General features: G+C 38.5%; 1 protein-coding gene across 1 annotated transcript; it reads right to left on the bottom strand.

The window, feature by feature from the left end:
* Positions 1-11,428: 11,428 nt before the first annotated feature.
* C1H3orf85 (chromosome 1 C3orf85 homolog) lies at positions 11,429-26,977 on the bottom strand. The gene is made up of 3 exons (XM_052638556.1): positions 26,929-26,977; positions 13,045-13,178; positions 11,429-11,518 (listed from the first exon to the last, which is right to left on the bottom strand). Exons 1-3 carry the CDS (start codon positions 26,975-26,977, stop codon positions 11,429-11,431), a joined length of 273 nt encoding a protein of 90 aa, XP_052494516.1.
* Positions 26,978-27,982: the final 1,005 nt, after the last annotated feature.

The raw sequence follows: 27,982 nt of genomic DNA, 5'->3' as shown, positions 1-27,982 counted from the left end.
CTAGTCCCATCACTTCATGGGAAATAGATGGGGAAACAGTGGAAACAGTGTCAGACTTTATTTTTGGGGGCTCCAAAATCACTGCAGATGGTGATTGCAGCCATGAAATTGAAAGACGCTTACTCCTTGGAAGGAAAGTTATGACCAACCTAGACAGCATATTCAAAAGCAGAGACATTACTTTGCCAACAAAGGTCTGTTTAGTCAAGGCTATGGTTTTTCCTGTGGTCATGTATGGATGTGAGAGTTGGACTGTGAAGAAAGCTGAGCGCTGAAGAATTGATGCTTTTAAACAGTGGTGTTGGAGAAGACTCTTGAGAGTCCCTTGGACTGCAAGGAGATCCAACCAGTCCATCCTAAAGGAGATCAGTCCTGGGTGTTCATTGGAAGGACTGATGCTGAGGCTGAAACTCCAATACTTTGGCCACCTGATGCAAAGAGCTGACTCATTGGAAAAGACCCTGATGCTTGGAGGAATTGGGGGCAGGAGGAAAAGGGGATGACAGAGGATGAGATGGCTGGATGACATCACGGACTCGATGGACATGAGTCTGGGTGAACTCCAGGAGTCAGTGATGGACAGGGAGGCCTGGCGTGCTGCGACTCATGGGGTCACAAAGAGTCGGACATGACTGAGCGACTGAACTGAACTGATGGTACCTTTGTTACAAGTAATGAACCCATATTTAGACATTTTTATTAATCAAAGTACATGGTTTACACTAAAGTTTATTCTATAATGAGTATTTGATGAGTTTTGGCAGTGTCATGAATCTACCATCACTGTAACATACAGAATTGTTTCACCTTCTAAAAATCCCCTGTACTTTGCCTATTTATCTCTCCCTATTTATCACCCTAATCCTTTGGCAACCATTAATCTATTTATTCTCTCTAGTTTTGCATTTTCTGAAAGATGGTATAGTTAGAGTCATTCAATATGTACTGTTTTCACTCTGGCTTCTTTAACTTAGTTGTATCCATGTAAGGTTTCTCCATGTCTTTTCATGGCTAGATAGCTTATATCTTTTTATTGCTAAATAATATTGCACTGTACGGATATACCACAGTTTATTTATTCACCTGTTGAAGGTTATCTTGGTTGCTTCCTATTTTGGGCCGTTATGAATAATGATGCTATAAATATTTATATGCAGGCTTTTGTGTGAATGTAAGTTTTCAACTTAATTGAGTAAATGCCTAGAAATGTGATCACTGGATCCTATGATAAGACTGTGTGTAAGCTTTGTAAGAAACTGTCCAACTGTCTTCAAAGTGGTTGTACCATTTTGTATTACCAGCAATGAATACTTTCCATTGTTCTGCATTATTGCCAGATGAGATATGGGCAGTTTTAAAATTCTTTTTGTTTCTCTCGACTCATCAGTAATTCATGTAGGCCTCCATATCATATACAAACAGAATTTCCTTAATTATGTAAGTCATTTTGTGCATATGTTAAAGTAATTGAATCATTTTTTCCAATTTGGGTCCCCTAAAATGCATCAAATATGATTAATCTAAAGAGACAGTCTTAACCACCAACAATAAGAAAGAAGGTCATGATTATTTTTGGTCAGATAAAGAATTTACATAAAAGATAGTATTTTCTATTAAACTATTATTTAAAAAATTTTTTAAACTGGAAAGTAATATAATCTATGACTATTAATATTTAAATTGCCATGTATTCAAAAGTATTCACTGAAGAAATGAGAGACAAAAAGAGAGGTGAAGGAAGCATTTTGCAATTTAGCAAACACCATGGGTTTTTTGACTATTTACTTATTTGATGTCTGTTTTGCTTTTTTTCCAGAGTAGCACTGTCTTTTTCACATAAAAATCTTAATTAAGAAATAAGTCCATAACTTCCCAAATAAAACAGCTGTGTTTGTACGTAATATGATCTGAATATAAAGGACAATGAAATGAGAATGGGCCATGAAATTAAATGTTTTTAAAATCAAACACGGCATTTCCTGACCTCATGAACTTATCAGATTTTCCTCCTGTCATCAACCTTTTCTGAAGGCTTCATTACCCATGTCACCCACATTTGAAATTTGGGTGTCATCTTCGACTCTTTCCTATTTCTCACCACTTAGTTATAAGCCATCATCACATAGCAGTGTTTTGTTTTGTTTATACCATCGTACACTTGGAGCAAATGAGAAAAAGACAGCTAGACTACCATGGCAAGTGTAACTTTACATGACACCGATAGACTGGAACATACAAAACTGAATCTTTAAAGGTTTTTTAAAAATTATTATAGCAGTTAGCTTTTACATAACCTATCTTCTTTAAGATTTCAAGAAAATCTTAAGAAGGTAGTCCAGTATGCTTTTGAAATCTTTCACAGTTGCTAAGGGAAAGAAGAAAATTATCTCCAATGGTCAATTATTATAATATGCCTTACCTGGTGGAATAAAGAGATTTCCTACTAACACTTTTGCATTCTTTCATTTATCAGATTAATCAGCTAAAACCTTGGAAAAAAGGACAAAACTCACTTCTCAGCCTCCCATTTGGCCCTCCTGCAAATAATCTCCTTTGACAATGACACCAGTGGCAGTGTCTTCCTGAATGCAGAGCTAATCAAGTTAGCCTCCATATAAAACCCTTCAATGGCTCTCATTACACGCAAGATGAAACCTGAAAAGTTTCTGGTGATTTGCTGGTGACTCATTTTTTCCAGCCTCTCTCATCCTTGGCCAGTTCCCCAAGAGCACTGTTGTCTTTCTGCAGTGACTCTGCAGTAACTCTGCTGTCTCTTGCACAGGTCAGAAAGTCCAACCCCTGATTTTCACCTCCTAATCTCCTTACATAACTTCAAGGCTTAATTTAGGAAGCATTTTCGTCTAAAGCTTACCGCAATTACCAAAGCTGAGACTCCATTATTTTGGTCACCTGATGCGAAGAACTGACTCCTTAGAAAAGACTCTGATGCTAGGAAAGATTGAAGGCAGGAGGAGAAGGGGACGACAGGGGACGAGTTGGTTGGATGGCATCACTGACTCAATGGATTTGAGTTTGAGCAAGCTCCGGGAGGTGGTGAAGGACAGGGAAGCCTGGCAGGCTGCAGCCCATGGGGTCTCCAAGAGTCAGACATGACTGAGCAACTGAACAGCAACAACAGTGCTGGGTTAGCAGGTGGGTTGAATTTAACCACAAGTCCTTACAAAAGGAGAACCTTTCCCAGCTCTGGTCAGACAGAGGGAGAGAGAGAAGTGATGGGGGGCACGGGTAGGAAAGAGAGAGAAGTGATGGCGGTGGGGACGGGGGAGGGAAGAGAGAGAGGAAGAGAGAGGGGGGAGAGAATGAGTGGTGATAGCTAAAGGGGCAAAAGATGCAACACTGCTGGTTTTGACGATGGAGGAAAGAGACTGTGAACCAAGGATTTCCTGAATCTGGGAAAGACAAGGAAACAGATTCCCACCAAGATTGTTCTGAAAGAAACACAGCCCTGCTGACATTTGATTCCTGTGAGATGGGTGTTGGACTTCTGACCTGCTGAGCTGTAAGACTATAAATTGATATTGTTGAATCCTCTCTGGTTGTGGTAATTTGTGACAAGGCAGGAGAAAACTAATGCAGTAAGCTACTTAACACCCGTTGCGCTGGGATGATTTCACTGAGGAGGAACACTTGAACTGAGATCTAAGTGGGAAGACGAACTCAACATTGGGAACCTCGTGGGAAGAAGAGTTCAGGTAGGGGGAAATGTAAGTCTCTGAGGGTGGGGCAGACTTGGCATGTTTTAAGTCATGGTGAAAGCCAGTGCGACTGGAACATGTCACGGGGGGAGCCCAGGATGAGGTCTGAGCTAAAGGCAGGTGCAGGCCATCAGATGTCTTTTGCTACTGTAACTTCCAATGTGGTACTTTCATTACCATAATGGACACATAAGGAAACCCCTCACACACTTGAGCCCTCAAGATCCTTTAGAGCAGGGACTGCTCCCATTCATCGTTGACCCTCAGCACAAAGTATTGTGGTGGCTCAAACATGAAGTGAAGTCACTCAATCATGTCCAACTCTTTGCAACCCCATGGACTGTAGCCCACCAGACTTATCTGTCCTTGGAATTTTCCAGGCGGGAGTTCTGGAGAGGGCTCAAACATAACAAGTCACAAATGTATGACTGCGGGGTCAGTGTTTGAGATTCTTCAGAAAAACAGAGCATTAGTAAGATTCATCTCTGTTGTTTTGGGAGCTCCCTAAGTTTAATTTCTTCCTGCTAGTCATCATTTGGGTAACCATTTTATGGTACATTAAGGGAAAATGATCTGTGTTGGTATGTGAACTAAAAAGCAGAAATTCAGGTGATAAAACAAAATTGTTGACTGGGGCCCCTAGGGGAAGTTTCTTCAACATTGTTGTCATAATCAGGTATATTTCTAGCTTAAAAAATGTACCCCCTGTGTGCTTATAAGATGAAGAATTTTTTTATAATTAAACCTGTTTTGGAAACCAAAGTGGAGATATGTGCATTCGATTACTGCAAGCATGTATTTGTAGAGCCTTTTACATGCCTAAAGCTTATCTCCTGCAAGCCCCACTCCACGCCTCTGATGTCAGGGCACTTATCATTGCTGTTTCACGATGGCAGACTTAGCCACAGTGGGGCCAAGTAATGCAACCAAGGAGAAAATGCGAGGAAGGGAACTATGGCCCAGGCCTCTGGCTCCAGAGACTGCATTCTTCAATGTGTGTGTGTGTGTTAGTCGCTCAGTTGTGTCTGACCCTTTGCAACCTATGGATTGTAGCCCACCAGGCTCCTCTGTCCATGGAATTCTCTAGGCAAGAATACTGGAGTGGGAAGTCATTCCCTTCTCCAAGGGATCTTCCCGACCCAGGGATTGAACCCAGGTCTCCTGCGTTGCAGGAAGTTTCTATAGTGTCTGAACCACCAACGAAGCCCACATTCTTCAATACCAGACTGCACCCTCCTCATCCCTCAACAAAGGGGGAGAACCAGGATTTAAACTTCAGGCCTCTCAAGAAAAATGTCAGAGAGTGTATGGTAAATTTAAAGATTTTTAAAATTTCAGTGACACCACAAGTCATTTTTTTTCTCTGTAGTTATTGCCTGGATTAAAGATCATCAAGGAACTTCTTTTAAAAATGTACTTTTGATGAAGTAAAAGAGAGTAGAGCTAAGAAGACGTACCTTTCCTGAAATTGTCTGTTAAAAACACATTATGATCAGAAGGAGAAAATGCAGCTGCTTTTGTCACTGTGATGGATGATAGAATATTTTGAATTTATATAATTTATTTTATTTTTATATATGAACTGCCACCTAAGACAGTTCCAATTTGTGATGTAATCTCCAGACATTTATTTTTTGTCTCTAATTTGAAGGAGTCTGGCAGTATCTCTGCTTCAGATGGGTAGTTTATATGTTTAACCAGTCAATGTTAAATTACTTTCAATAAAATTCATTCAGGCTGTCTCTATCATTGAAGGCAATTGTGTGATATATATATATATATATATTCTCTGCTGGTTCTGTTGCTTAAGATGTTTTAGATCAATTTGAAGAAAATGAATGGAATAAGTAAAATCAACACATGAAAATAAATAATTCCATTTTTAATTTGTTCTATATGTACAGTACTCCCATCCATTAGTTAGTCTATTTAAATTATAAGGAATTGGCACAGGAGGATGGATGTCTTTTGAGATTGGATCTGCTGTGTAGATGAAACTAAAGTCCAGAAATGAAAAAAAAATATTACTGAGTTCTTAGTTCTCTTACTGATTCACTGGACAGTATGTGGATAAATTATACTGCATCTTATTAGTTTGTCTGACCACTGATATAAGAATGTGCCTTAATCTGTTTGTGCTGCTATAACAGAATACCATAAACAACAGAGATTTATTTCCCGTAATTCTGGAGGCGGGGAAGTTCAAAATCAAGGTGCCAGTAGCTTTGGTGTCTGGTGAAGGCCTGCTTCCTGGTTCCTGGATGTATCCTCTAGGAACATCTTCTTGCTGTGTCCTCACATTGCAGAAAGGGCAAAGGAGCGCTTTAGGGTCTTTTTCATAAAGGCACTAATCCCATTCATGAAAGTTCCACTCTCTGACCTAATCACCCCAAAGTTCCCCCTTCCAAACCCATTACATTGGAAATTAGAGTGCAATATATGTATTTTGGGGGAGTTACAAACATTTGGTCTGCAGTAAAGGGTAGCAGAAAAATCTTGTGTATACCACTTACCTCCTTGATAAGCATCTTCCTGCTGCTGCTGCTGCTGCTAAGTCACTTCGACTCTGTGCGGACCCCATAGATGGCAGCCCACCAGGCTCCCCTGTCCCTGGGATTCTCCAGGCAAGAACACCGGAGTGGGTTGCCATTTCCTTCTCCAGTGCATGAAAGTGAAAGTGAAGTTGCTTAGTCATGTCTGACTCTTAGCGACTCCAGGGACTACAGCCCACCAGGCTCCTGCGCCCATGAGATTTTCAGGCAAGAGTACTGGAGTGGGGTGCCATTGCCTTCTCCAAAACATCTTCCTAAATAGTACCAATTTACTCATCAAATTCTCACTGCATACACATCACCATCCTGGATATTGGTGGAGTTACAAATATAAATCTCTGATAAATCTTGATCTTAAAAAGCTTATACTACAATAGTGTAATAGTATAAATTTTTACCATAGTAGTATAAGTATATACTGTAAGTATAAAACGTAGTATCATAGAAAAGCTGTTATTATAAAGATGGCATAAACATACTACTTTCATGCATCCTTTAAAACCTGAATCTGAAGCTATCTCCTCAGTGAGCATTTGCCTGATTCCCCCAGGCTGAGTAAGCTGTCTGTCCTTTGTGTACACGTGGTTTGTCATTTGAGTTTCTGTAATTCATCTGTATGGGGCTTCCCAGGTGGCTCCGTGGTAAAGAATCTGCCTGCCAATTCAGGAGACACAGGAGACGCGGGTTTGATCCCTGGGTCAGGAAGATCCTCTGGAGGAGGAAAAAGCAACCCACTCTAGCATTCTTGCCTGGAGAATCCCATGGACAGACAACCTGGTGGACTGCAGTCCATGGGGTCGCAGAGTCAGCCATGACTGAGTGACTGAGCACAACCCAATTCATTTGGATAAATACAATGGATATTTATCACTTTTCCTGAATATAACGCTCTATGGGGAAGGGACTATGTCTCAGTCCTCTTTATATCTCTACTTTGACTAGGCCAGAGAGAGATGGCCATAGTGTTTGTTAGATAAGTAAATAAATGAATCAATAAATGATGCAAAGTAGCAAGAATATTTCAGGGGAGTAGAGGAAATAAATAGAAGAGAAACCAGACAGACCATGGGGAGCTTCGAGTTCTGGGCAACAGAATTCTAGAGCAATATTGTGGTAAGCGAAAAGAACATGAACTTTCATGTAACCTTTGGCAAGGTAAGAATAGCTCACTTTTTTTCTTAAGAGTAATAGCTAGCTTTTATTGAGTGTTTGTATACATGCCAGGCAGTGTTCTAAGTGCTTTATGCATACCATTTTAAGTATTCCTCACATTAATTATTACCACAATTATTCCCACATTACAGAAGAGAAAACTGAGGCCCAGAGAGGTAAGTTACTTGCACAAGATGGCATAGCTAGCAATGGTAAAGCCAGCATTTAAGTGTAGACATTCTACCATTTTAAAGCTGCCTCTAAGTTAGCTGTATCAGCAGAATATATCTAAGCCTTAATTTTTTTCTTTAAGGTAGGATCTGCAGGACCTGCCTTATCAGAATGCTATCCTAATTTAATACAATAAAGTATATAAACTGTCCAGTATAGTACACAAGAAAGACTATGTCAGTAAAAAAATTGTTTTCTCCCCTCTTAATCAGCCAAAAGTTTTAAAACAATGGCAGTTTTTTTGTTTTTATATATAACAATATTAGAGCCATGCTTCTTATGAATTGCATTGAGGAAGACTTAGAATTGTTTCCTTGGACTAGTTTAGCATTGGAACATCTAATGGGAAACCATATGAAATAACATTTCAGGAATTCTGGGGGGCAGAGTATCCAAGAGACCACCGAAAGGATCAATCTGATTTTGGGCGTATTGGTTAACTGGTTCTATAAAAAAAATGCTGAAAACCTAGCAGATAATGTTTATGTAATGAGAGTGAAGTTGGTCAGCCTCAATTTGCACCAAGATCTCAGTGGAGTCTGAATTTAGTGGTAATATCATTATCAATCAGTTCCACTTAAATACTGGCCTTTTTAATCAATTAGACAAAGAGAGTAAATCAACACAGTTCCCTTTAAGCCCTAAAATGAAAACTTTCTAGTTAGAAGAATTCAGAGTCACCACAGCATATATGTTCTTAATGCTACTATAGAACATGTGAACACCCCAGCCACAGAGGTCATGTAGAGTCTCAGGAAGTAAGGGAGCAGAAGGGTAGTCTCTGATCCTCTCTATTTTTCCTGATATTGTCCAGATTGCTTTAGGTTGTTCTGGACCTTTAAAAATGTTGAGAGTCTTCAGTCTTTAAATAGGCAGACTTTTACTTAAGGTTAAGTAAAAGTCTGTAAAAGTTTATAAATTAGATACAGACTTTAAAAATATCCCCTTTCCCCCACCAAAAAAAAAAAAAAATCACTATGTCAATTCACATACGATTGGGAAAATAATCAGTTAAATGGAGTCAATCAGATAATTGGTATCTCAATATAATCAATTTCTTTAAACACTGAATTCAGAGTAGTTGTATTCTAAGCCAATTTTGTATGTGGATGCTAAATATGTGGTATCTGGGTTTTCTTAAAACCTGTCTATACAACTGACTACTCACTTCCTGCTCAGTTATGTGGAAGTTAACCACTAGATTTCTAGATAAGTTATTTTAGGTAGACCTAGGTTTTCTTTGTAGTTCATTTTCTGATATATTAATTTGTAATGATTTTTCATAAAGTTATCTTTAAATAAGAAGCCTTCTTTCCATGCTTGTTTGATCAGATAACAATCTAATTGTAGAATTGTTTCTTAATGTTTACCTACTTCAAAATCAACATGGTAGCTAACTTATAAGTTCCCGTTATTAGTGCCTCACAATCCACCAAGATTCTTTCTTATGTTATACTGAATAAAATAAATCAAAGTCTTTTATTTTTTCCCTACCATATATTGCTCCAGTCACAACTGAGTGTGTGTGTGTGTAGACAATTTAATCACTTAAAATAGGTTGTAATGGTTAATTTTATGTGTCAACTTGGCTGGGCCACTCTGCTCAGATATGTCTTCAAACATTATTCTGCGTGTTTCAGTGAGGGTGCTTTTGGATGAGATTAACACTTAAATTAGTGGACTTTGAGTAAAGCAGATTACCTTCTGTAACTCATCCAATCAGTTAAAGGCCTGACAACAGGCTGACCTCTCCTGAGCAAGAGGGAATTCTGCCAGCAGATGGCTTTAGGCCTAGGACTGCAACATTAGCTCTTCCCTGGTTTTCTAGCCCAGTGGTCTTTAGACTTGAATTGTAACATTGATTCTTCTCTGATCCCCAGTCTGCCAACCTATCCTGTAGTTTTGGACTCTGCAGCATTTGTAAACATGAGTGGATTCCTTAATCTCTTTCTATTTATATACACATTCTATTGACTCTGACTCTGAGGATCCCTGAACAATACATAGACATTCTCTACTTTTTTTTATTAGACAATGAAAGTGTAGAACTTTGTGGTAGCAAAATGTATGTTATTGTTGTCAAATTTATTTCTTAGTATAAAACCAAATGATTTATTTTCTTTCATTTGGTTGTGCTTTGATTAAAAAATCTGTTTATCTGTATTAGAAAAGGATAACAGTTAACATAATAAATTATGCATTATCTTCAAATTTCTCACTGGAAATATCTCTAAGGGATGGGATAAGAAATGTGGAATACTGAGTAGTCGCCGGTGCCCTTGTGGAGAATAAAGTGCTGGGCAGCATCGTTACAGTGCAGCTCTTGGCATCTGATTTTTGCTGCTGAAAAAATGTTCAAGACTGTTTTAAGACCATTAGATCAACTATGTTCTTGCAAGGATGCTTTTATTTACCAAAAGAAATCCCTGCAGAGAACAATTGATGCAGGTGTACAGAGAAATGGACTTTTGAAGGCAAATCCACTTATCTGTGATTTGGGGGAGTGTCTTGATGATTGGTTGTATCATCTCTCAGTACTTCTTAAACTAGACTGCTGAAGTATTCCATGGATATATGGGAAACTATAGGATAAATGCAGTCCACTTTTCTGTAGAGTCAATTTTTCAGCTTTATTGGAAAGATGAATAAAAGCACATGACTGGTAAGTTTCAAATATTATTTCTTCTTTTTTTAAAAAAAATAGCTTCAGAAAATTTATTAGTGGTTACTAGGGGCTGGGCCGTGGTGGGGATGGGGAATGACTGATAATGGATGTGAGACTTCTTTAAAGTTGCTGTTTCATATTGAAACAATCATAAATATATTATAAACCAGAATATTAAAAAATGCACAAATTTTACAAAATTTCTAAGGAAAGCTTACAGATTTGTGGGTTCCACTGGATTCCTAGTCATCATCTATTTCCCAAAACGAGTTAAGATTTTGTTCTCTATTTATTGCCCACAGCAGTACAGCTTTGATTTAAAAAAAGTATGGTCTTGGAATAGATTGGCTTTGTTGTTGTTCAGGAAGTGACAAATATTGAAGAAAAGAGGCGAGGACCAGCTCCATGTGAGAGATTCCATTTCCTTCCTTGAATGGAAAGTGAACTAACTCTCCCAAAGAAAAGGCAGTAGAATGTAGGAGTTACCAACAGGAGGTTTGTTTTGTTTTGTTTCCTTTTTGGACGGTTTTTAAAATTTTTAATTATTTTTTAAAAATTTGGCTGCATCTGGACTTAGTTGCAGCACGCAGGATCTTTGCTGTGGAATGTGGCATCTTTCATTAAGGCGCACAGGCTTTTCTCCAGTTGCAGCGCTTGCGCCCTGTAGCACTCAGGCTCTGTAGCTGTGGTGCCCAGACTTCCCTGCGGCATGTGAGATATTAGTTCTCCGACCAGGGACTGACCTCTCATCCCCTGCATTGGAAGGCAGATTCTTAACCACTGGACTACCAAGGAAATCCCTGGACAGACAGCTTTAATGACACTATGTTTTGCTTTGTATTTTCTGTTCCCATAAAAGCTCCTTTTTGGTAAATGTTATGACTACAGTCTTTATTTCAGTTATCATTTTAAAAGCTACCATTTATTGAAAACTTCTAATTCGAAGTATCAGTGTGGATTTCCATATTTACTCCTTTCAACAGCTCCATGAGGCAGACATAAATAATATAGTAAGTGGTGTGGATTTTCCCTCAGGTCCCCAAAGCTGGTGGTTGGGGTACATCGCCGCTTTTGGGGTCCCTTGTTATCCTGGTTTAACCAGCAAGGTACATTTACTGGGCAGTAGACGTGTCAAGGGTGAAAGTACTCAGATTCAGATAATACTGTGCTGTCGTTTTCAAAGCAGTCCATGTCTCATGAGCCTGCAACAAAAGAAACTTAAGTCATGATCTCTCAGTATTTAGGACATGTCTCATCAATTATTCTGATTATCATGCAGATATTCCTGAAAGACTGAAAGAAACACTATGGAAGAGTAAGGTTTGGTTTTCACACTTTCAGTGATCTGTTTACTTAAGTGCTCAAATATTTTGCAGTACATATGGGGCCATGGGGTGAAACAATGCAGTTGAGTCTTGTTACATTATGGTAACTGTCAGTTGATTATAGCAATAGTCTACAATTATAGGCAAGAATGTGCTTGGAAATTTCAATATTCCATAAAGAAGACCCAGTCTACCAGCTTATGTAATTATTTTATTTGCCAAATAAACAAATGTCTTGTTTTAATACCTCTAAATGATGGCTGTTGGAGAAAAACAGACATAAAACTAAATGCATTATTCAAGCTGGTGTTTTTCAACAACAAATGTTAAGCAAAAACAAGCTGATCCTAGTTGACCAGTTAAAATCCAGCCAGGCAGAGTAAGGATAAGACCCAGGCCCCAGCAAAACAAGGACATTCATTTCTTTCTGACTTTATGTTATATAAATATATTATTTATATACTCTTATGACTGGTGCTAATCAGAGCCTGATACAGTGAAAAGAAAGAATAAATAATTGAAGGAATTAATTAATTAATCAATCAATTAATTGTACATTTTTATTGCCTAAATTACAAAATTATAGTGGAAAGTCATGAATAATTGAGATCCTCAAATAATCCGGCAATTTCATTTGGCCTGGAGTTTCAATGTCGTCTTCCATCAAAAAAGTAAGAATGAAATAAAACTGGGTAATGAAAATTTCTTCATTTCTCTTGGGGTGAGAATACAAATAAATAGGATAATGAACAAAAAGCAAGCAGATGAAGGAAGGACGGTAAAGGGTTGGAAAATTATCACAGAATAAAACTAGCTAGTCAACTGCTAAGAGGGAACTAAAATATGACCATGATCCCTCCATCCATCTGCCCAAGCATATAATAATTAATTCACTGAAACTAGAGAATAATGACCTTGATGGATAAGACAAGCACCTTACATTTTTAGTCTAGGTAGGGAGATCAGGTACATGGAACAAATAATTCCAGGGTGACATTTGAGAACTATTCACATGTGAACAGCTTGCAAAGATGAGAGAAGAACGAAGGACAGATGCCTTCCTGGAAAGAAAGAAAAGGCTTCAGAAAGAAGGGAACATTTGATCTTAGTCTTGAAGGAGGAGGTGGAATTTACCAGATGAAAGCCTCTTCATGGGGAGGAAAGAGCAGGTATAGCTCAGGACAGCTAGAGAGAAAAATAGGAATTGGGCTGGTGGTGTGTAATGCCAGCTGCTACCATGCTTATTTAAAAAAGAGATGGTGCATATGTATAACTGAATCACTCTGTTGTACACCTGAAACTAACACAACATTGTTAACCAACTGTAGGCCAATATAAAATAAAAATTTCATTTTTATTAAAAAGGGAGATAGTGAAGGGCCTTTTGTTTGTAATGCAAATACCTGGTCAACCAGTGTGTTTCCCCACGTATTCGGGCTGTGATCTGGGTTCCAGTAATCCTGCAAATATATGTGTCTTTTGAGACGTAGGAACTGGTTTGCTGGGTCCTCCAATAAAAATGGTGCTCCCAGTACTCCTGTAATTGAGTCCAACAGCACAGAATCTTTTAAGGCAATAGTTTACATCTCAGAGTTTCCTCTTAAAGAAACTGTGTCCTCTTAAAGCAGCCATGGTGCCTGAGAGGAAGGGCACCTAAGAAGGAAACTCTGAAATCTATGCCCTGGAGCCGATGGCCGCTCCTCAGTCCTTTGGCGTCTTTGTCCTGTTATCACCCTTGTGACCTGCGTATCACACAGCATGCAGCCAATGCTGTGTGGTGGATGGAGAAGAGTTTCAGAGTTTCTGTTCATGTATGGGAGACTGCAGACTTAAACTCAAATTTCAGCTCTATCCCTTTTTTAGGCAAGTTGCTTAGTTTTTCTGAGCTCTATTTTTCCTGTCTGTAAGGAGATATAATAATAATAAAAACAATAATAACACAGACAATAACAGGCTTACTATAAAGGTTGGATAAATTAACAGATGTAAACCACTTGGTTCAAACCTGTAAGTCTGCAATCTAATTTTTGCTTTCTCAGTCTGTTAAATTAGAACGTATCTTTCATTTTGAAGTAGACTGATCCCAAACTGTAGTTAACATTGTTAACATTGAGAGAGCCTTCTTTAAATGCAAGCAGGCTTGCATTTTCTATCTTCTTCTCACTCTAGAATTAAGAAAAAAAATAATTAAAAAAAACCATACTTCTTTAGGATCTTGAAATTTTAACAGTCTATATTATGCTTTCATTCTTGAATAAAACACAATAATGTTATAAAAGAAGAACATACTCCTGACTTATTAATGGTAACAATATAAATCTGTTCATTGCTTGTGACAAAGAAGCATTTATTATGAATCAAACTGTAAGTAATGTTACATTAGACACTATATCTTCATTAATAAGCCTTCATTGACCAATAATCTGTATAGGTTAGGATTACAGTGATCTATAAATATGAAACCTCCCTTCTGTAGGAAAGGGGATAAAGGGTCCAAGATACAAAACAAAACGAGGATACACAGGATTTGACTGTGCTAAGGGAGCTTCCCTGGTGGCTCAGATGGTAAAGAACCTGCCTGTAATGCAGGAAACCCAGGTTTGATCCCTGGGTTGGGAAGATGCCCTGGGCTGGGAAGATCCCCTGGCAACCCACTCAAGTATTCTTGCCTGGAGAATCCCATGAACAGAGGAGCCTGGCAGGCTATGGTCTATCGGGCTGCAAAGAATCAGACAAGACTGAGCGACTAAAACTTTCAGTACTTTCACTTACTTTCAAGGGAGCTTAGGAAGCATTGGAATACCAGAGCACAAGCAGATATTGTCATGGTCAGGGAAATTGCTTAACCTATTCTGTGAAGGGAAGATTATGTCTAGCATAAGGAAAGATTATGTCTAGCATAATAAAAGAAGGGGAAAGCCTTTTATTTGAATCTTAAAAAGTGATGTGAACAAAAGCATGACATTAGGATATCTACAAGACCAATGTCTGAAAACAGTGGTTAGAGGTGGCTGGATTAGAGTTTTATATAAATTTGGTTAACATTTATTGAGCATTGTGCTAAATATTATAGCTGAATTACCTTATTTACTGGAGTGGGTAGCCTTTCCCTTCTCCAGCAGATCTTCCTGACCCAGGAATTGAACCGAGGTCTCCTGCATTGGAGGCAGATTCTTTACCAACTGAGCTATCAGGGAAGCCCTTATTTAATACTCACAACAAACCTAAGAAGTGGTACTGTTATATATCACTTTATTTTGTATACAAGGGAACTAAAGCACAAAAAAAGTTAAGTAATAGGTCTAAGGCCACAGAGCTAGTGGGAGAGGGAGATAGAATTCTCCCTTCAGAGCCATTGCACTATATTATTACTAAGAGGGAGGGTTGCTTGGGGTCAAATTATTAAAATATTTTATGTTTATGGAAAAAAAGAAAATAATCATTACTTACACATTCCTTATGCTCTCATGCTTTCCCAAGATTGGCCTTGAGTTCTAAGCAGGATTCTAGTTATCACCTCTAGTATTTCTAGTGTAGTTTGTCAATCTAGTAAGCTCTAGTTCCAAACAGGTATTGAAAATTATAGTCTATTGAATGGATAAGGAGAATGTGGTATATATACACAAGAGAATACTACTCAGTTATTAAAAAGAGTGAAATAATGTCATGTGCAGCAACATGGATGGAACTAGAGATTGTCATAGGGAGTGAAGTAAGTCAGACCAAGAAAGAGAAGTATCATGTGATAACCCTTAAGTATTATATGATATCCCTTATGTGAGGAAACTGAAAAGAAATGATACAAATGAACTTATTTACAAAACAAAAAGACTCAGAGACTTAGAGAACAAACTATGGTTACCAGTGGGGAAGTGGGAGGATGGTATAGTTAGGGAGTTTGGAATCAACATGCACACACTGCTTTATTTTAAATGGATAACCAGCAAGGGCCTACTGTATAGCACAGGGAACTCTGCTTAATGTTATGTGACAGCCTGGATGGGAGGGATGTTTAGGGGAGAATGGATACGTGTATATATATGGTTGAGTCCATTTGCTGTCCACCTGAAACGATCATGACATTGCTAGTCAGCAATACTTCAATATAATAGCTTTTTTAAAAAAAGAAAACAACAGCCTCTCTGGATATTATACATCAGTCAAGATGCCTCTGGGTGCAAAACACAGTACTACTAACAGAGGATCGAAAAATGACTCAGACATATTCTCCATTTATAAAAAATTAGCAGTTTTATGTATTCTATGATTTAAAAGTAAAAAGCAAATGTGAATTCAGAAGCTAATAGTTACTAACCTGCTGCTAGGTAATCTAATCAACACAATCAAAGTAACATGTCTATGAAAGCCATCCTCTAAGATGATCCCCAAAGATCCCTGCCTGCTAGTATTCATGTGGTCCCCTCTTTCCCTTAGTAGGGCTGACCTGTGTAATCACAGACTACTGAGGCAATGTGGCTATGACATAAAAGACATTACAGCTCCTGCCGTGCCCTGCTCTTGGATGGCTTACACTAAGTGCAGTTACCTGCCATGTTGTAAGGACACTCAAGCAGCCCTAAAGGAGGGCTAGCACATCAAGGAACTGAAGTGTTCCACCAACAGTCATGTAAGTGAACCACCTGCGAACCTGATGCTTTTGCTCCAGCCAAACCTTAAGAGGACCACAGCTCCCATTAGTATCTTTACTACAACCACATGAGAGATCCTCAGTCAGAACCCGAGACACTTCCAAATTGCTGACACTTAGAAATCGTGAAATAATAAGTATTTAATGTTTTAAGCTGCTAAAGTTTGGGGAAATTAGTTATGCTGTAGTAGATAACTAAAACAATGCATGATAAACTAACTGGTGTCAATATAAACTGCTAAATACCAGAGTTGAGATTAGATGAGGCAAGTGAAGTCAGTAGGGCATAAAATATAAAAAGGAATTAATTGACATATAGGGGAGTGAGGGGCAGAGAGATAAAACAATAAGGACCTACTGTATAGCCCAGGGAACTATATTCAGTATTTTATAAAAACCTATAATGGGAAAGAATCTGAAAAAATGTGTATATATATACATATGTATGTATAAATGAATCACTTTGTTGTATGCTTGAAACTAACACAAACTTGTAAATGAACTATATCTCAATTTAAAATATACAAAAAAGTAAAGAATTCACGTGTGTTATTTGGTAAGTTGCAACCCCATGGACTAGAACCTGCCAGGCTCCTCTGTCCATACAATTCTCCAGGCAAGAATACTGCAGTGGGTTGCCATTCTGTTCTCCAGGGGATCTTCCAGACCCAGGGATTGGACCCGCGTCTCCCAGATTGCAGGCAAATTCTTTACCATCTGAGCCACCAGGGAAGCCCCATTTGAAACTAACACAACATTGTAAATGAACTATACCTCAATTTAAAAAGTACGAAAAAAGAAGAATTCTCTCTTAGGGTTATACAAATTTTGTGTCATAAGACCTCTACTTGCCTCACCCTAATTCCTACTCTTATAATCATCACTGCATGGAAAGATAATCAGTAAATAACTCTTGCCACTAGGAAACACATATTATATTCAGAATTGAAAAATAATTATAAGAAGATATATTTTGACTAGATTATCTGAAGGGGCAGTAATTAATTCTGATACTGGAAGGAAGGTCTCCCAGAGAAGTTGGTTCTGAGTTAAGCTTCAAAGGATGAGGTGTCCACAGTTAGGAGGAAGGGAGGGGAAGAAAAGAACACACATTTCAGGCTGAAGAAACTTGGAGAGCCGAGGATCAGAGGAGCAGAGTAAGGCACAGGGAACCACTCTGCTTGATGTTATGTGACTCAGTGACCCTCACTTTGCCAACATGATTGAAAGGCAGGGTTGTTTGTGGTATAGATGTGTCAGAGTTAATGTTGGGAAGATAAGCTGGAGCTACATTCAGGAAGATCCTACCAGCATACCAAGGAATTTGGACTTTACTCTGTAAATATTTATCTTTTCTGAACAGGGAAAATGATAAGACTAGATGTACTTTTGAAATCTTTTTATTGTGATATCATTTGAATCATCTTTTATTGTATGATTCAGTGGCATCAAATATATTTGCAATGTCATGCAACCATCCCAGCTCCAGACTTTTTCATCATTCCCAATAGACACTCTTCACTCTTTAAGCAATAACTCCCATTACCCTCTCCCCCAGCCCCTGGTAACCACCATTTACTTTCTGTCTTTATGAACTTGCGTATTCTAGGTACCTTAAGAGGAGCCATGCAACATTTGTCCTTTTGTATCTGACGGACTTCACTTAGTGTTCAGGGTTTATCCATGTTGTAGCATATGTCAGCGTTTCATTCCTTTTTCAGGCTGAATAATATTGTGTATGTATATGCCAACATTTTGCTTATCGATTCACAGATTAACCTTGGAAAACTCCTTTGTCAGGGGTGTGGAGAACACGTGGTAAAAGGAAGAGAGCAGAGTGAGAGGCGCAAAGTAGGAGGCTCATCAAATAGTCCAGACGAGAGGTTAGCAGGACTTGAATCAGGTAAGTGACAGCAGGAATGAGAAGACAGGCTTGATTTGTAGAGAATAGGAAACTCATTCATTCAGAATGATTTCTGTGGATGAACCAGCATGAAAATTTTGGTTTTAGCTGGGATGTGTTAATAAGTGACTTTTCAGATTTCTCTTCATTCTCTTTGAAAAGGTGTTAATTATAGTGTTACATGTTTAATGTAGATTTTTTTTCTTTAAAAAAGAAAGAAAAACAGAGGTAGTGGCTAGGCAAATAGACCTAATGACATCCATATCTAATAAATATTTTGAAATAAATTATGTTTAGAATATAAATTACAGCTACATAAGAAAGTATAGTAATTGCTTAAAATAATGTTATAAGGAATATAACATCCAAAAGTAAAACCAATATTCTGTACCGTAATTATCCTGGTGTATTGTACAATAACTAAGAAAAACTGTTGTTACATAAACCTTGGCAGTGAGGCATGCTTTAAAATATAAGCCATAGCTATTTTAAGCTCTAATACTTCTGTCTTTTGTAAATCTCTATGCTTACGGAAAATGTTTCATCTCCTCTTCTTCCCACCTTCCAGAACAAAGCTCCTACCTCAGTATTATGCACCCAACAGGCACCCAATAAATATTGATTGGTGGTGATAATAACATCACCCATGAGAAAGACAAAAAGCAGTATTTATTATCCTACTTTACAAATGAGAAAATTGACATCTGGAGATGAAATGACTCACTCAAGGTCACATAGTAAGTCAGAGGCAAGGCTGGAAATAAAATGCAAGTAATATAGAAGGGCATGCTATTATCCTCTCTGCTTGAGAAGTTTCCCCTCCCTTTTTCATTCTGTCTGATCAACCTTGAAAGTTAGTGAGAGCAAGATCAGACTTTTGTGTTTGCAAGCCTATAGAATACTGCTGGGGACTGAACCCTGAGTTCTATTACTCTTTTGGTTTTTAAATATGTGTGTGTGCATGTGTGTGTGTGTTTTAATGTAGGCAGTATCAACCAGGTTAGTTTTAAACTTTATAATCATAAGCCATGAAAAAATTCTTCCTCTCTTTCTTTCCAACTCCCTACATACCTTCTTTGCTTTCATCCTGTATTATAGTCGGTTTTAACAGGACCTGTCAAGCTCAACCTATCATCTAAACATTTGTGGAATATCTTCTGCAGAGAAGCCTGTATGCTAGAAATAAGGCATACACTTCAGAATACAGAGATATTTGAAATCACAGCTTTCCCCACGCAAGCCAAGAAGGGTCAGAGACCTGGAATCTTACTCTGGCCCTGTAATAACTTAGATCACTAAGCCACTTCTTTCTCCTGCATCTCCATTTTCTGCTCTGCAAAACAAGCCTGGATCATATGGTCTCTAAGGTCTTTTTCAGCTCTAACATTTTGAACTGGACTATGTTCATAACAAATAGGTCATTAACTGAAAATTACTTTCTCTCTATGGTATTATATTACTGAAAGTGTATAGAATATGCTAAGTGGGCACAGCCCCTACTATTGTCAAGGAATTTACTGAGATTTGGTTCTGTTCAAACTGAGACAGATGGAAATAAGTGAAAGGGAAATCAAAATAGACCTGGCCAATTAAAGCAATACAAATAAAAATGTATTCACATTGTGCACAAACATCAGATGAGTGCCCATCATGGGTTGATAAGCAGTGTGGAAGTCAGGGAAGCTGTATAGTACTTTCCTGGTGGCCCACTGCTCCCAATGCATGGGGCCCAGGTTCCATCCCTGATCAGGCAACTAGATCCCATGTACTGCAGCCAACAGTTCACATGCCTCAACTAAAGATCCCGTGAGCTGCAACTAAGATGTGGTGCATCCAAATAAATAAATAATAAATAAAATAAATATTTAAATGGGAAGCTGTATAGTCAGAAATGGAAAGACTCCCCATATTGCCATTACCCAGGAGAGGTTGAAAAAGAGTCTTTAAATTTGATAATGGGGAAATGACTAAATGGTCTATATAATATGCTCATGACTATGAAAATGGTACTTGCAACAGGAAGGGCTTCCTTGGTGGCTCAGATGGTAAAGAATCCGCCTGCAATGCGGGAGACCTGGGTTCAATCTCTGGGTTGGGAAGATCCCCTGAAGGAGGGCATGGCAACCCACTCCAGTATTCTTGCCTGGAGAATCCCCACGGACAGAGGAGGCTGGCGGGCTACAGTCCATGGGGTCACAAAGAGCTGCACATGACTGAAAACTAAGCACATACACTAAGAAGATCAGAAAGCCTGAGGTGAAACGCAAGATGCAGAATGGAAGGGCAGAGTCTGATGGCAGACTCCCTTTCTTTTTGTGCAGAGGGGGCTCCCTGAGAGCTCCCTCTTGGTAGATCCAAGAGGCATAACTTGGCATGTCCAGCTCATTCATCCTTCTTCCTCTTGAGAGTGAGCTGCCCTCAGAGGGCACACTTTTTGTTCTGGTTCTACAAGCTGAAACTGTGTATGAAATTTGCTGAGTTCTGGGATCCAACTATGCTCCATTTGCCTCGTTAGCCTTTCTCAGTAATAAAGGGCTGCCTCCCATAATCAGCTCTGATTTATTTCTCAGCTTGATCAAAACTAGGACCAAGAAGTGGACTGCTGTGTGTTAGAAGGTGTCAGAGAACCCAACAGGTCAGTTGTCTCAGAGCCTCACTAAGAAACAGGAAACAAAAAAAGGAGCACAGACAAGGACACTCCAACCAGTGGTAGCTTGTCATTCCTGATTCACTGTCTATTAAGTAAATGTGAAGGGATTCAGTGGGGACAGAAAGACTGCCAGACTTTCATAGGATAAGCTCTCAGTGAGCTATTTCCCTCAGGTGTAGGGGATATTGATGCGCATGCTGAACATGGAGATAAGCACTACAGTCCTGCCACAAGCTCAAAAATACTTAGGCTCAAAAATACTTGGGATTCTGGAAGTAGAGCACTTAGAACTCAGGATAAGCAATTAAGGGTTTCCCTGGTGGCTTAGATGGTAAAGAATCTCCCTGCAGTGTTGGGGACCTAGATTCAGTCCCTGGGTTGCAAAGATTCCCTGGAAAGGGGAATGGCAACCAACCAATGCCAACCAGTATTAAGAATATTTATTATTTACTATTTTTTAAGACTGAGTCTCAGCTCTTGTCCTTAAAATGTTTATGTCTTTAAAAAAAAGAGATGAAATAGGTGCCTAGGCAATTATGTGTGCTTGTAAATTAAGTACAAAAATAAAGTATAAATGATCATTAAGAATTAAGTACAAAAGAAGATGAGGAGAAAAGAATACACAGATGTCTTGGAAATATGATAAAATTTTCAAAGATCTCTCTAACTGTAGGACAAATTTTATGATTTTGTGAGAAATTAAAATGCCCGTGTTTACATTCATATTTTTGGATTTAAAAATTCTGTAAGTAAAGAATTTTCTTTACAAATAGTGAAATTGTTAGTTTTTCCTTCCCACTCTAAACTTTGATCACTAACCAAAAACTTCATGGTAGAAGACTGAAGAGCTGTATTTTAGTATAATGTTGGGGTCGCAAAGAGTCGGACACGACTGAGCGACTGAACTGAACTGAACTGAACTGATTCTCTCACTTTGCTGCGGTTCACATAAAATTGAGAAAGAGAAGGGAAGGGGAAGAGAGAAAGAGATGAGAAATTTGGATTGTGAGAGGAAAATGGTGAAGAAGAGAAAAGAAGGAAGAAGGAGAAGAGAGAAATTCAAGAAAGGAAATCAAAGGGAGGAGAGACAGAAGAAGGGGAGTTTCAAAAGTTACAAAAGGTGAGAAGTCATGGGGAAAGGGGCAAGGCAAATAGGGGAAGTAAAGGCAGGAAAACAAAGAGGGTCAATGGGAGTGAACTGGAGAAAAGAAAGAGGTGCTAAACTGTAGGACCAGCTTACAGATCCTCATGATTAACCTGTCTGTTAATAAAAAGCTTTCGAAACTGAACTTTTAACTCGGGAACTTTGGCTTTATTGACATTACCGTTGCTGATGTATCGAGTACTTTGAAAAGCAAACAGAAACTGGTATTACTTGAGTTTAACTTCAATCTGTTTTAACCCACTCTCAGCACAGTAACATACACCCATGTATGTACTCCCACGCATGACCATGTAATTTCCTGGGGAGTATTTTTAAAGCTGGCAGGTCTTTTATTAGTTTTTAATCTTGTGGACAGAGACATCTGTGACTCACAAAAGGCACCTTTTTATGTGATTCAATCACATAAAATGACTCCACGGTCACTGCCTACACACGTGGATGGGATTCCCAATCCTAGAGCCATAACTGATGTTGGTGCGTGGGTAGGTTAACAGATTTCTACAACACATAGAGTGCTCAGTGAATCTAGTCATAGGTGGTGAGTTTATTCTCACTGCTCACTTTCTTGAAAGCAATAGTCAATCTTAAGCCAAAGTGAGTAGGTAAAATTAAGAACAAAATCTTATAATAAACTGAAACTATATCAGGGAATATAGGGTTTCTGAGGAAGTGGAGCACTTGCAGTGATGATGGAGAAGGGCCATTCCTTCTCTGCAGAGAAGAAGGCAAAGGCAAGGACTGGAGGTACTGACAGGGTTAGGGGGAAGAACTGTGAGCTTAAAGGCTCTTGTCAAAACAAAAGCAAACAAGAAAACCTTTCAAGACAAATTGCCCTTGGTTACTAACTCTAGATTGAAAAACAAGAGCTGGAACTATGCTAGAGAAACAGACCGCAGGCCATTTATTTTTTCCCCTGTCTAAAACCAGAAGGCATGCTTGCATTTTATGGATAGATCTGACCATAGCCAACAATATGGGCATGAACCCCCAAATTCTTTAATGGATGGGTCAGCCCCAAGGATTGGTTTACTTAGTGAAGCACTTTCTAAATATGTGCTCTTTCCATATTTCCTGTTAATGTGAAGTGGGGCTGTTTCAGTTTTTAAATTGCCCTGTTACAATACTGCAAAGCTATAAGAATCAAAACAGCATAGTATTAGCACAAAAACGGACATATGGATCAATGGAACAGAATAGAGAGCCCACAAATAAACCCACCCACTTACAGTCAATTAATCTTTGACAAAAGAGGTAAGTGTATACAGTGGAAAAACAGTACAGTCTCTTTAGCAAGTGGTGTTGGGAGAGCTGGACTGCCACCTGTAAATCGGTGAAGTGAGAACACTCCCTCATACCATATACAAAAATAAAACCCAAAATGTTTTAAAGATTTAAAAATAAGACATGACACCATAAAACTCCTAGCAGGGAACCTAGGCAAAACATTCTGGCATAAATTGTCGCAACGATTTCTTGGTCAATCTCCCAAGGCAAAGGAAATAAAAGCAGAAACAAACAAAGATCTAATGAAACTTGAAAACTTGTGCACAGCAAAGGAAGCCATAAACCAGAAGAAGAGTCAAGCTATGGATTGGGAGAAAAACATTTGCAAACAGTGTCACTAACAAGGGCTTAACTTCCCAAACATACAAACAACCCATACAACTCAATAAAAAAAACCCTAACAATACAGTCAAAAAACGGGCAGAAGACCTATGTAGATATTTCTCTGAAGAAGACATACAGATGGCCAACAGGCAGATGGAAAGGTGCTCAGCATTGCTAATTATTAGAGAAATGCAAACCCAAATCACCTCACACCAGTTAGAAGAGCCATGATCAGGAAGTCTACAAATAACCAACACTGGAAAAGGTGTGGAGAAAGGGAAGCCTCCTAGACCATCGGCAGGAGTGTAACTTGGTGTAGCCACTATGGAGAACAGTCTCTTAAGAAACAATAGAATTACCATATGATTCAGCAATCCCACTCCTGGACTTCCAGAGAAAACTCTAATTCAAAAAGATACGTGCACCCCAGTGTTCATAGCAGCACTATTTACAATAGCCAAGACATGGAACCAGCCTGTTTCCATTGATAAATGAATGGACAAAGAAGAGGTGGTACATACATATACACATATACAATGGAGTATTACTCAACCATAAAAAAGAGTGAAATAATGCCATTTGGAGCAACATGGTTGGACCTACAGATTATCACAGTAAGTAAATAAGACAGAGAAAGATAAATATCATATGATATCACTTTCTTTGTGGAATCTTAAGAGGGAGGCAATATATGTATACTTATGGCTGATTCACAATGTAGTATGCCCTGTTGAGGAGGAACATGTTGAGTTTGGGATTTTTCTTTAAATCGGTACGACTAGGAACAGTTCCGGAGAAGGCAGTGGCACCCCACTCCAGTACTCTTGCCCGGAAAATCCCATGGATGGAGGAGCCTGGTAGGCAGCAGTCCATGGGGTCGCAAAGAGTCGGACACGACTGAGCGACTTCCCCTTCACTTTTCACTTTCATGCATTGGAGAAGGAAATGGCAACCCACTCCAGTGTTCTTGCCTGAAGAATCCCAGGGATAGAGGAGCCTGGTGGGCTGCCGTCTATGGGGTTGCACAGAATCGGACACGACTGAAGCGACTTAGCAGCAGCAGCAGGAACAGTTCTTAGTTGTGTCCTTGTTTGGCTCTATTTTCTCAGATACAGTTCCCTAGCTCCCTAACTTCTGACCTTTTCTTGTGGAGCCAGTGGCTATGATTTTGGCTCTATCACTTTTTTGGGAGGAATTGTTGTGTGCTGTGCTGCCTATCCGATGCCCCTATGAATCTTGCATCGACCATTGACTGACTGTGTATCTTGGTCATTTAACTTCTCTAAGCCTCAGTTTCCTCTTTGTACAACAAAACTCATAACACCTATTTTCAGAGTGATTATGAGAGTTGAACTAAGGTAACATATGGAAAGCCCCTGACATACAATAAATATTTAAAATAGTAGTATTAATACTTGCTGTCTTATTATAGAAGAAAGCAATTCTTGACCTAAATGCTAAAGAGACGATTTTGTTTTGTTTTTTAATGAAATTGTGACACTTGGACTTCTAATTCTCTGACCAGGGAATCAGCCCCAAGGTGTATAAGTTACTATTTTGAGAAAATCAGTAAAACAATTTGGGGACTCTGCTCATAAATTTAATTACTTAGTAGGCTCTTCAGCATTCCCACTAGGGAAAAAGATAATGAGATCTCTTCCCTACTTACTTCAAATTAAATTCTAGACAAAAGTAATTTATTAGACAACTAATCTGTAACAGAGAAAACTTTTTTACATAATAAAAACAAACTTTAAAAAATCGTTGTTTTCTTATGGCAAGAAGAAGGGCTCCAGGGAAGTACAGATGAATAGGCTATGTTCTTAAATGAAAAAGCAGGCATGGGTGGGTGGGGAAAGAACAAAGAAAGTTGATTTAAGTTATTATTTCTTACTTTAGAGCTATGTGATTTAGAAAATGTCAGTTGAACTAGTTTTTAGTGGAACAAATGAATCTGGTTCTAATGACTTCAGTCTCCTCCACTTGCAAGCAGTAAAGGCTTCTTTCCTGAGATCTGAAGGGTTAATCCAGCAGCGTCAACATCCCTTCATCCTTGGATTCTGATCCTCAATTTGTTCTTTCATGAACTTTGACTACTTAATTTTACTTATTTATTTATCTATCAAGTACAGTTAGTCAAACCAGTTGTCTTTATAGGTAAACATACTTTCTTTTCAGCTGGACTTAAAGTTAATTCCAACTTGTTTTTAAAGAAAGTCTATAAAAGTCCATTTACAGACCATTTTCCTTTTTGGCTGCTATTTTTGACCCTGCTGTGTTCACAGATGGAGTGTGGACCAACAGTAGTGCTGTTAGCCTTGTAGTCAGTCATCCACTATCACCCGCTCTGAAGTCAACTGTGTGGATGAGCAGTCCAGGCAAAGCATTGTACCACTGGATTATAATCAACCTCACTTTCTTCATCTAGAGGTGTGGGCTGTAACTGGGTATGGCTGTATATGCCTTGCAGACAATGGCTTAATAAGAACTTCACTAAAATTTGCTAAATCATTTGTTTAAACATGTCCTAAATGCAAAGTTCAATATAGAATATTAAAACTCTTTGTCAAAATTATTTATATACTGAGGAATAAAGGGCTAATTACACACACATATATATGTAAACACACATATCTAGATATAGATATATATCTGTAACTATTCATCTCTGTGTATCTCAAGGGAAATACACATTTGTTTTGGTTGGGTCTCAAGCTTATAAATGTAGAAGTTCTGATTTAAACATCTTCATCGGAAGTATTTATAAATTATAAAGATCTAAACATGAAAATAATTTACACCTTTCTAAGTATTTGCAGTTTTGTATATGAAATGACATCTCAGTTCAATTCAGATATAAGCCACTGAGTTACTGGGTCAGTCTGGCAGCAAATCATGTGGCCTTTGGTGCCTTCAGCGCTTCTCTGAGCTACAGCTTGCCTAAAAGTTTAATGAATTCACACTCTCAAAGTATGAGGTTTCCACGTAATTGTATTATGTACATATTACATTTTCTAAAAGACATTTAAAAATTTTCTTTGTTCAAGGACACCAGAGCACTTCTTTAGAGGCAGCAGTTAAATAGACTGTTTGGCAATAGTAACATGTTAATACATAAGTAGGAATAAAATGATCACACATACAGTTAACACTGACACGTTCAAAACCACAGCATAACACAATAGTTTAGCTTCCCCAATGCTTTAAGTTGGCCTATGAATAAAACATGCTTGTCCATTTCTTTAAAAAGTCAAAAGAGGTTATCTATCAATCTAATAGTTATAAAAGGAATGAAAAAGAAATAGGTTCTTACCTATAAGCAATGTTGAACACAGGGCAGCTTGAAGCATTTTACAGGCCATGATCCTGTTTTGGAAACAAAAGATTTATTTATTTTAATTTAGACTGAGCAGAGCTTTAGGGCATACTGGTTACTTCCCAAGAATATGAAGCATTTCCTGCATACCTGGAAGCCCTATGACCTCAGTCAGAGAGCCTGTTGCTTGATTTGAGATGACTTTTTTTATATGACTCCTGCCTTTTTACCCTTTGGACTCTTTGGACTGACTTTTTACAGGCTGTTCTTATATGGGCCACGTATTTATTTACTAGTTTTACCATCCACACAGCCTAATGTAATCTAAAAAGCCATACCAAAACAAAGCAAAGAAGGTGGAAAAACTGGATCACTCAAACTTTGCTGGGGGATATAAAATGGTACAGTCACATTGGAAAACAGTTTGGCAGTTTCTTATAAATCTGAGTATACAATTAATTCCCATACAACCCAGAAATTGCACTATTGGACATTCCTCTCAGGGAAATGAAAACTTATGTTCATACAAAAACCTGTATAAGGATGTTGCTAGCAGCTTTATTAATAATAGGCAAAAACTGGAAAACAAGTGTAAACAACCCAGATGTCTTCAACAACTCAAAGTTAAGTGCATTGAGGTACATCTACACCATGAATTTCTACTCAATAATAATTTAATAAAAATTATTGATAGACACAGCAACTTGGATGAATCTCAAAGGAATTATGATGAGTAAAAATAGCCAATCTCAAATGGTTCCTAACCTGTATGATTCCATTTATATAACCTTCTTGAGATGACAAGATTACAGATTAAGAACATTTTATTAGTTGCTAGGGCTTTAGGGATAGAATAAGGTAGGTGTGTGTGGTTATAAAAGGGCAGTGCAAGGGACACCTGTGGTGATGGAACTATTCTGTGTCTTGGCTGTGGTGGTGGGTGTGTGAACATAAATGTGATAGAATACCATAGAACTAAATCTCTCTCTCTTGCACACACACACACACATGCGCGTGCACACACACAAATGAGTATATATGAGACTGGAGA

Source organism: Budorcas taxicolor, chromosome 1 (assembly GCF_023091745.1).
Source record: "Budorcas taxicolor isolate Tak-1 chromosome 1, Takin1.1, whole genome shotgun sequence".
NCBI lineage: Eukaryota > Metazoa > Chordata > Mammalia > Artiodactyla > Bovidae > Budorcas > Budorcas taxicolor.
Note: the sequence above shows the minus strand (reverse complement) of the source record. Positions and strands in the feature narration are given on the sequence as shown.

What these genes read in the sequence shown, in the direction of transcription:
- C1H3orf85 (XM_052638556.1), bottom strand. Translation starts at nt 26,977, where the DNA reads ATGGCCTGTAAAATGCTTCAAGCTGCCCTGTGTTCAACATTGCTTATA. An exon ending in GTGTTCAACATTGCTTATAG is followed by an intron (nt 13,179 to 26,928) that starts GTAAGAACCTAT and finishes ACTCAATTACAG; the next exon opens with GAGTACTGGGAGCACCATTT. An exon ending in GAAACACACTGGTTGACCAG is followed by an intron (nt 11,519 to 13,044) that starts GTATTTGCATTA and finishes CTTTTGTTGCAG; the next exon opens with GCTCATGAGACATGGACTGC.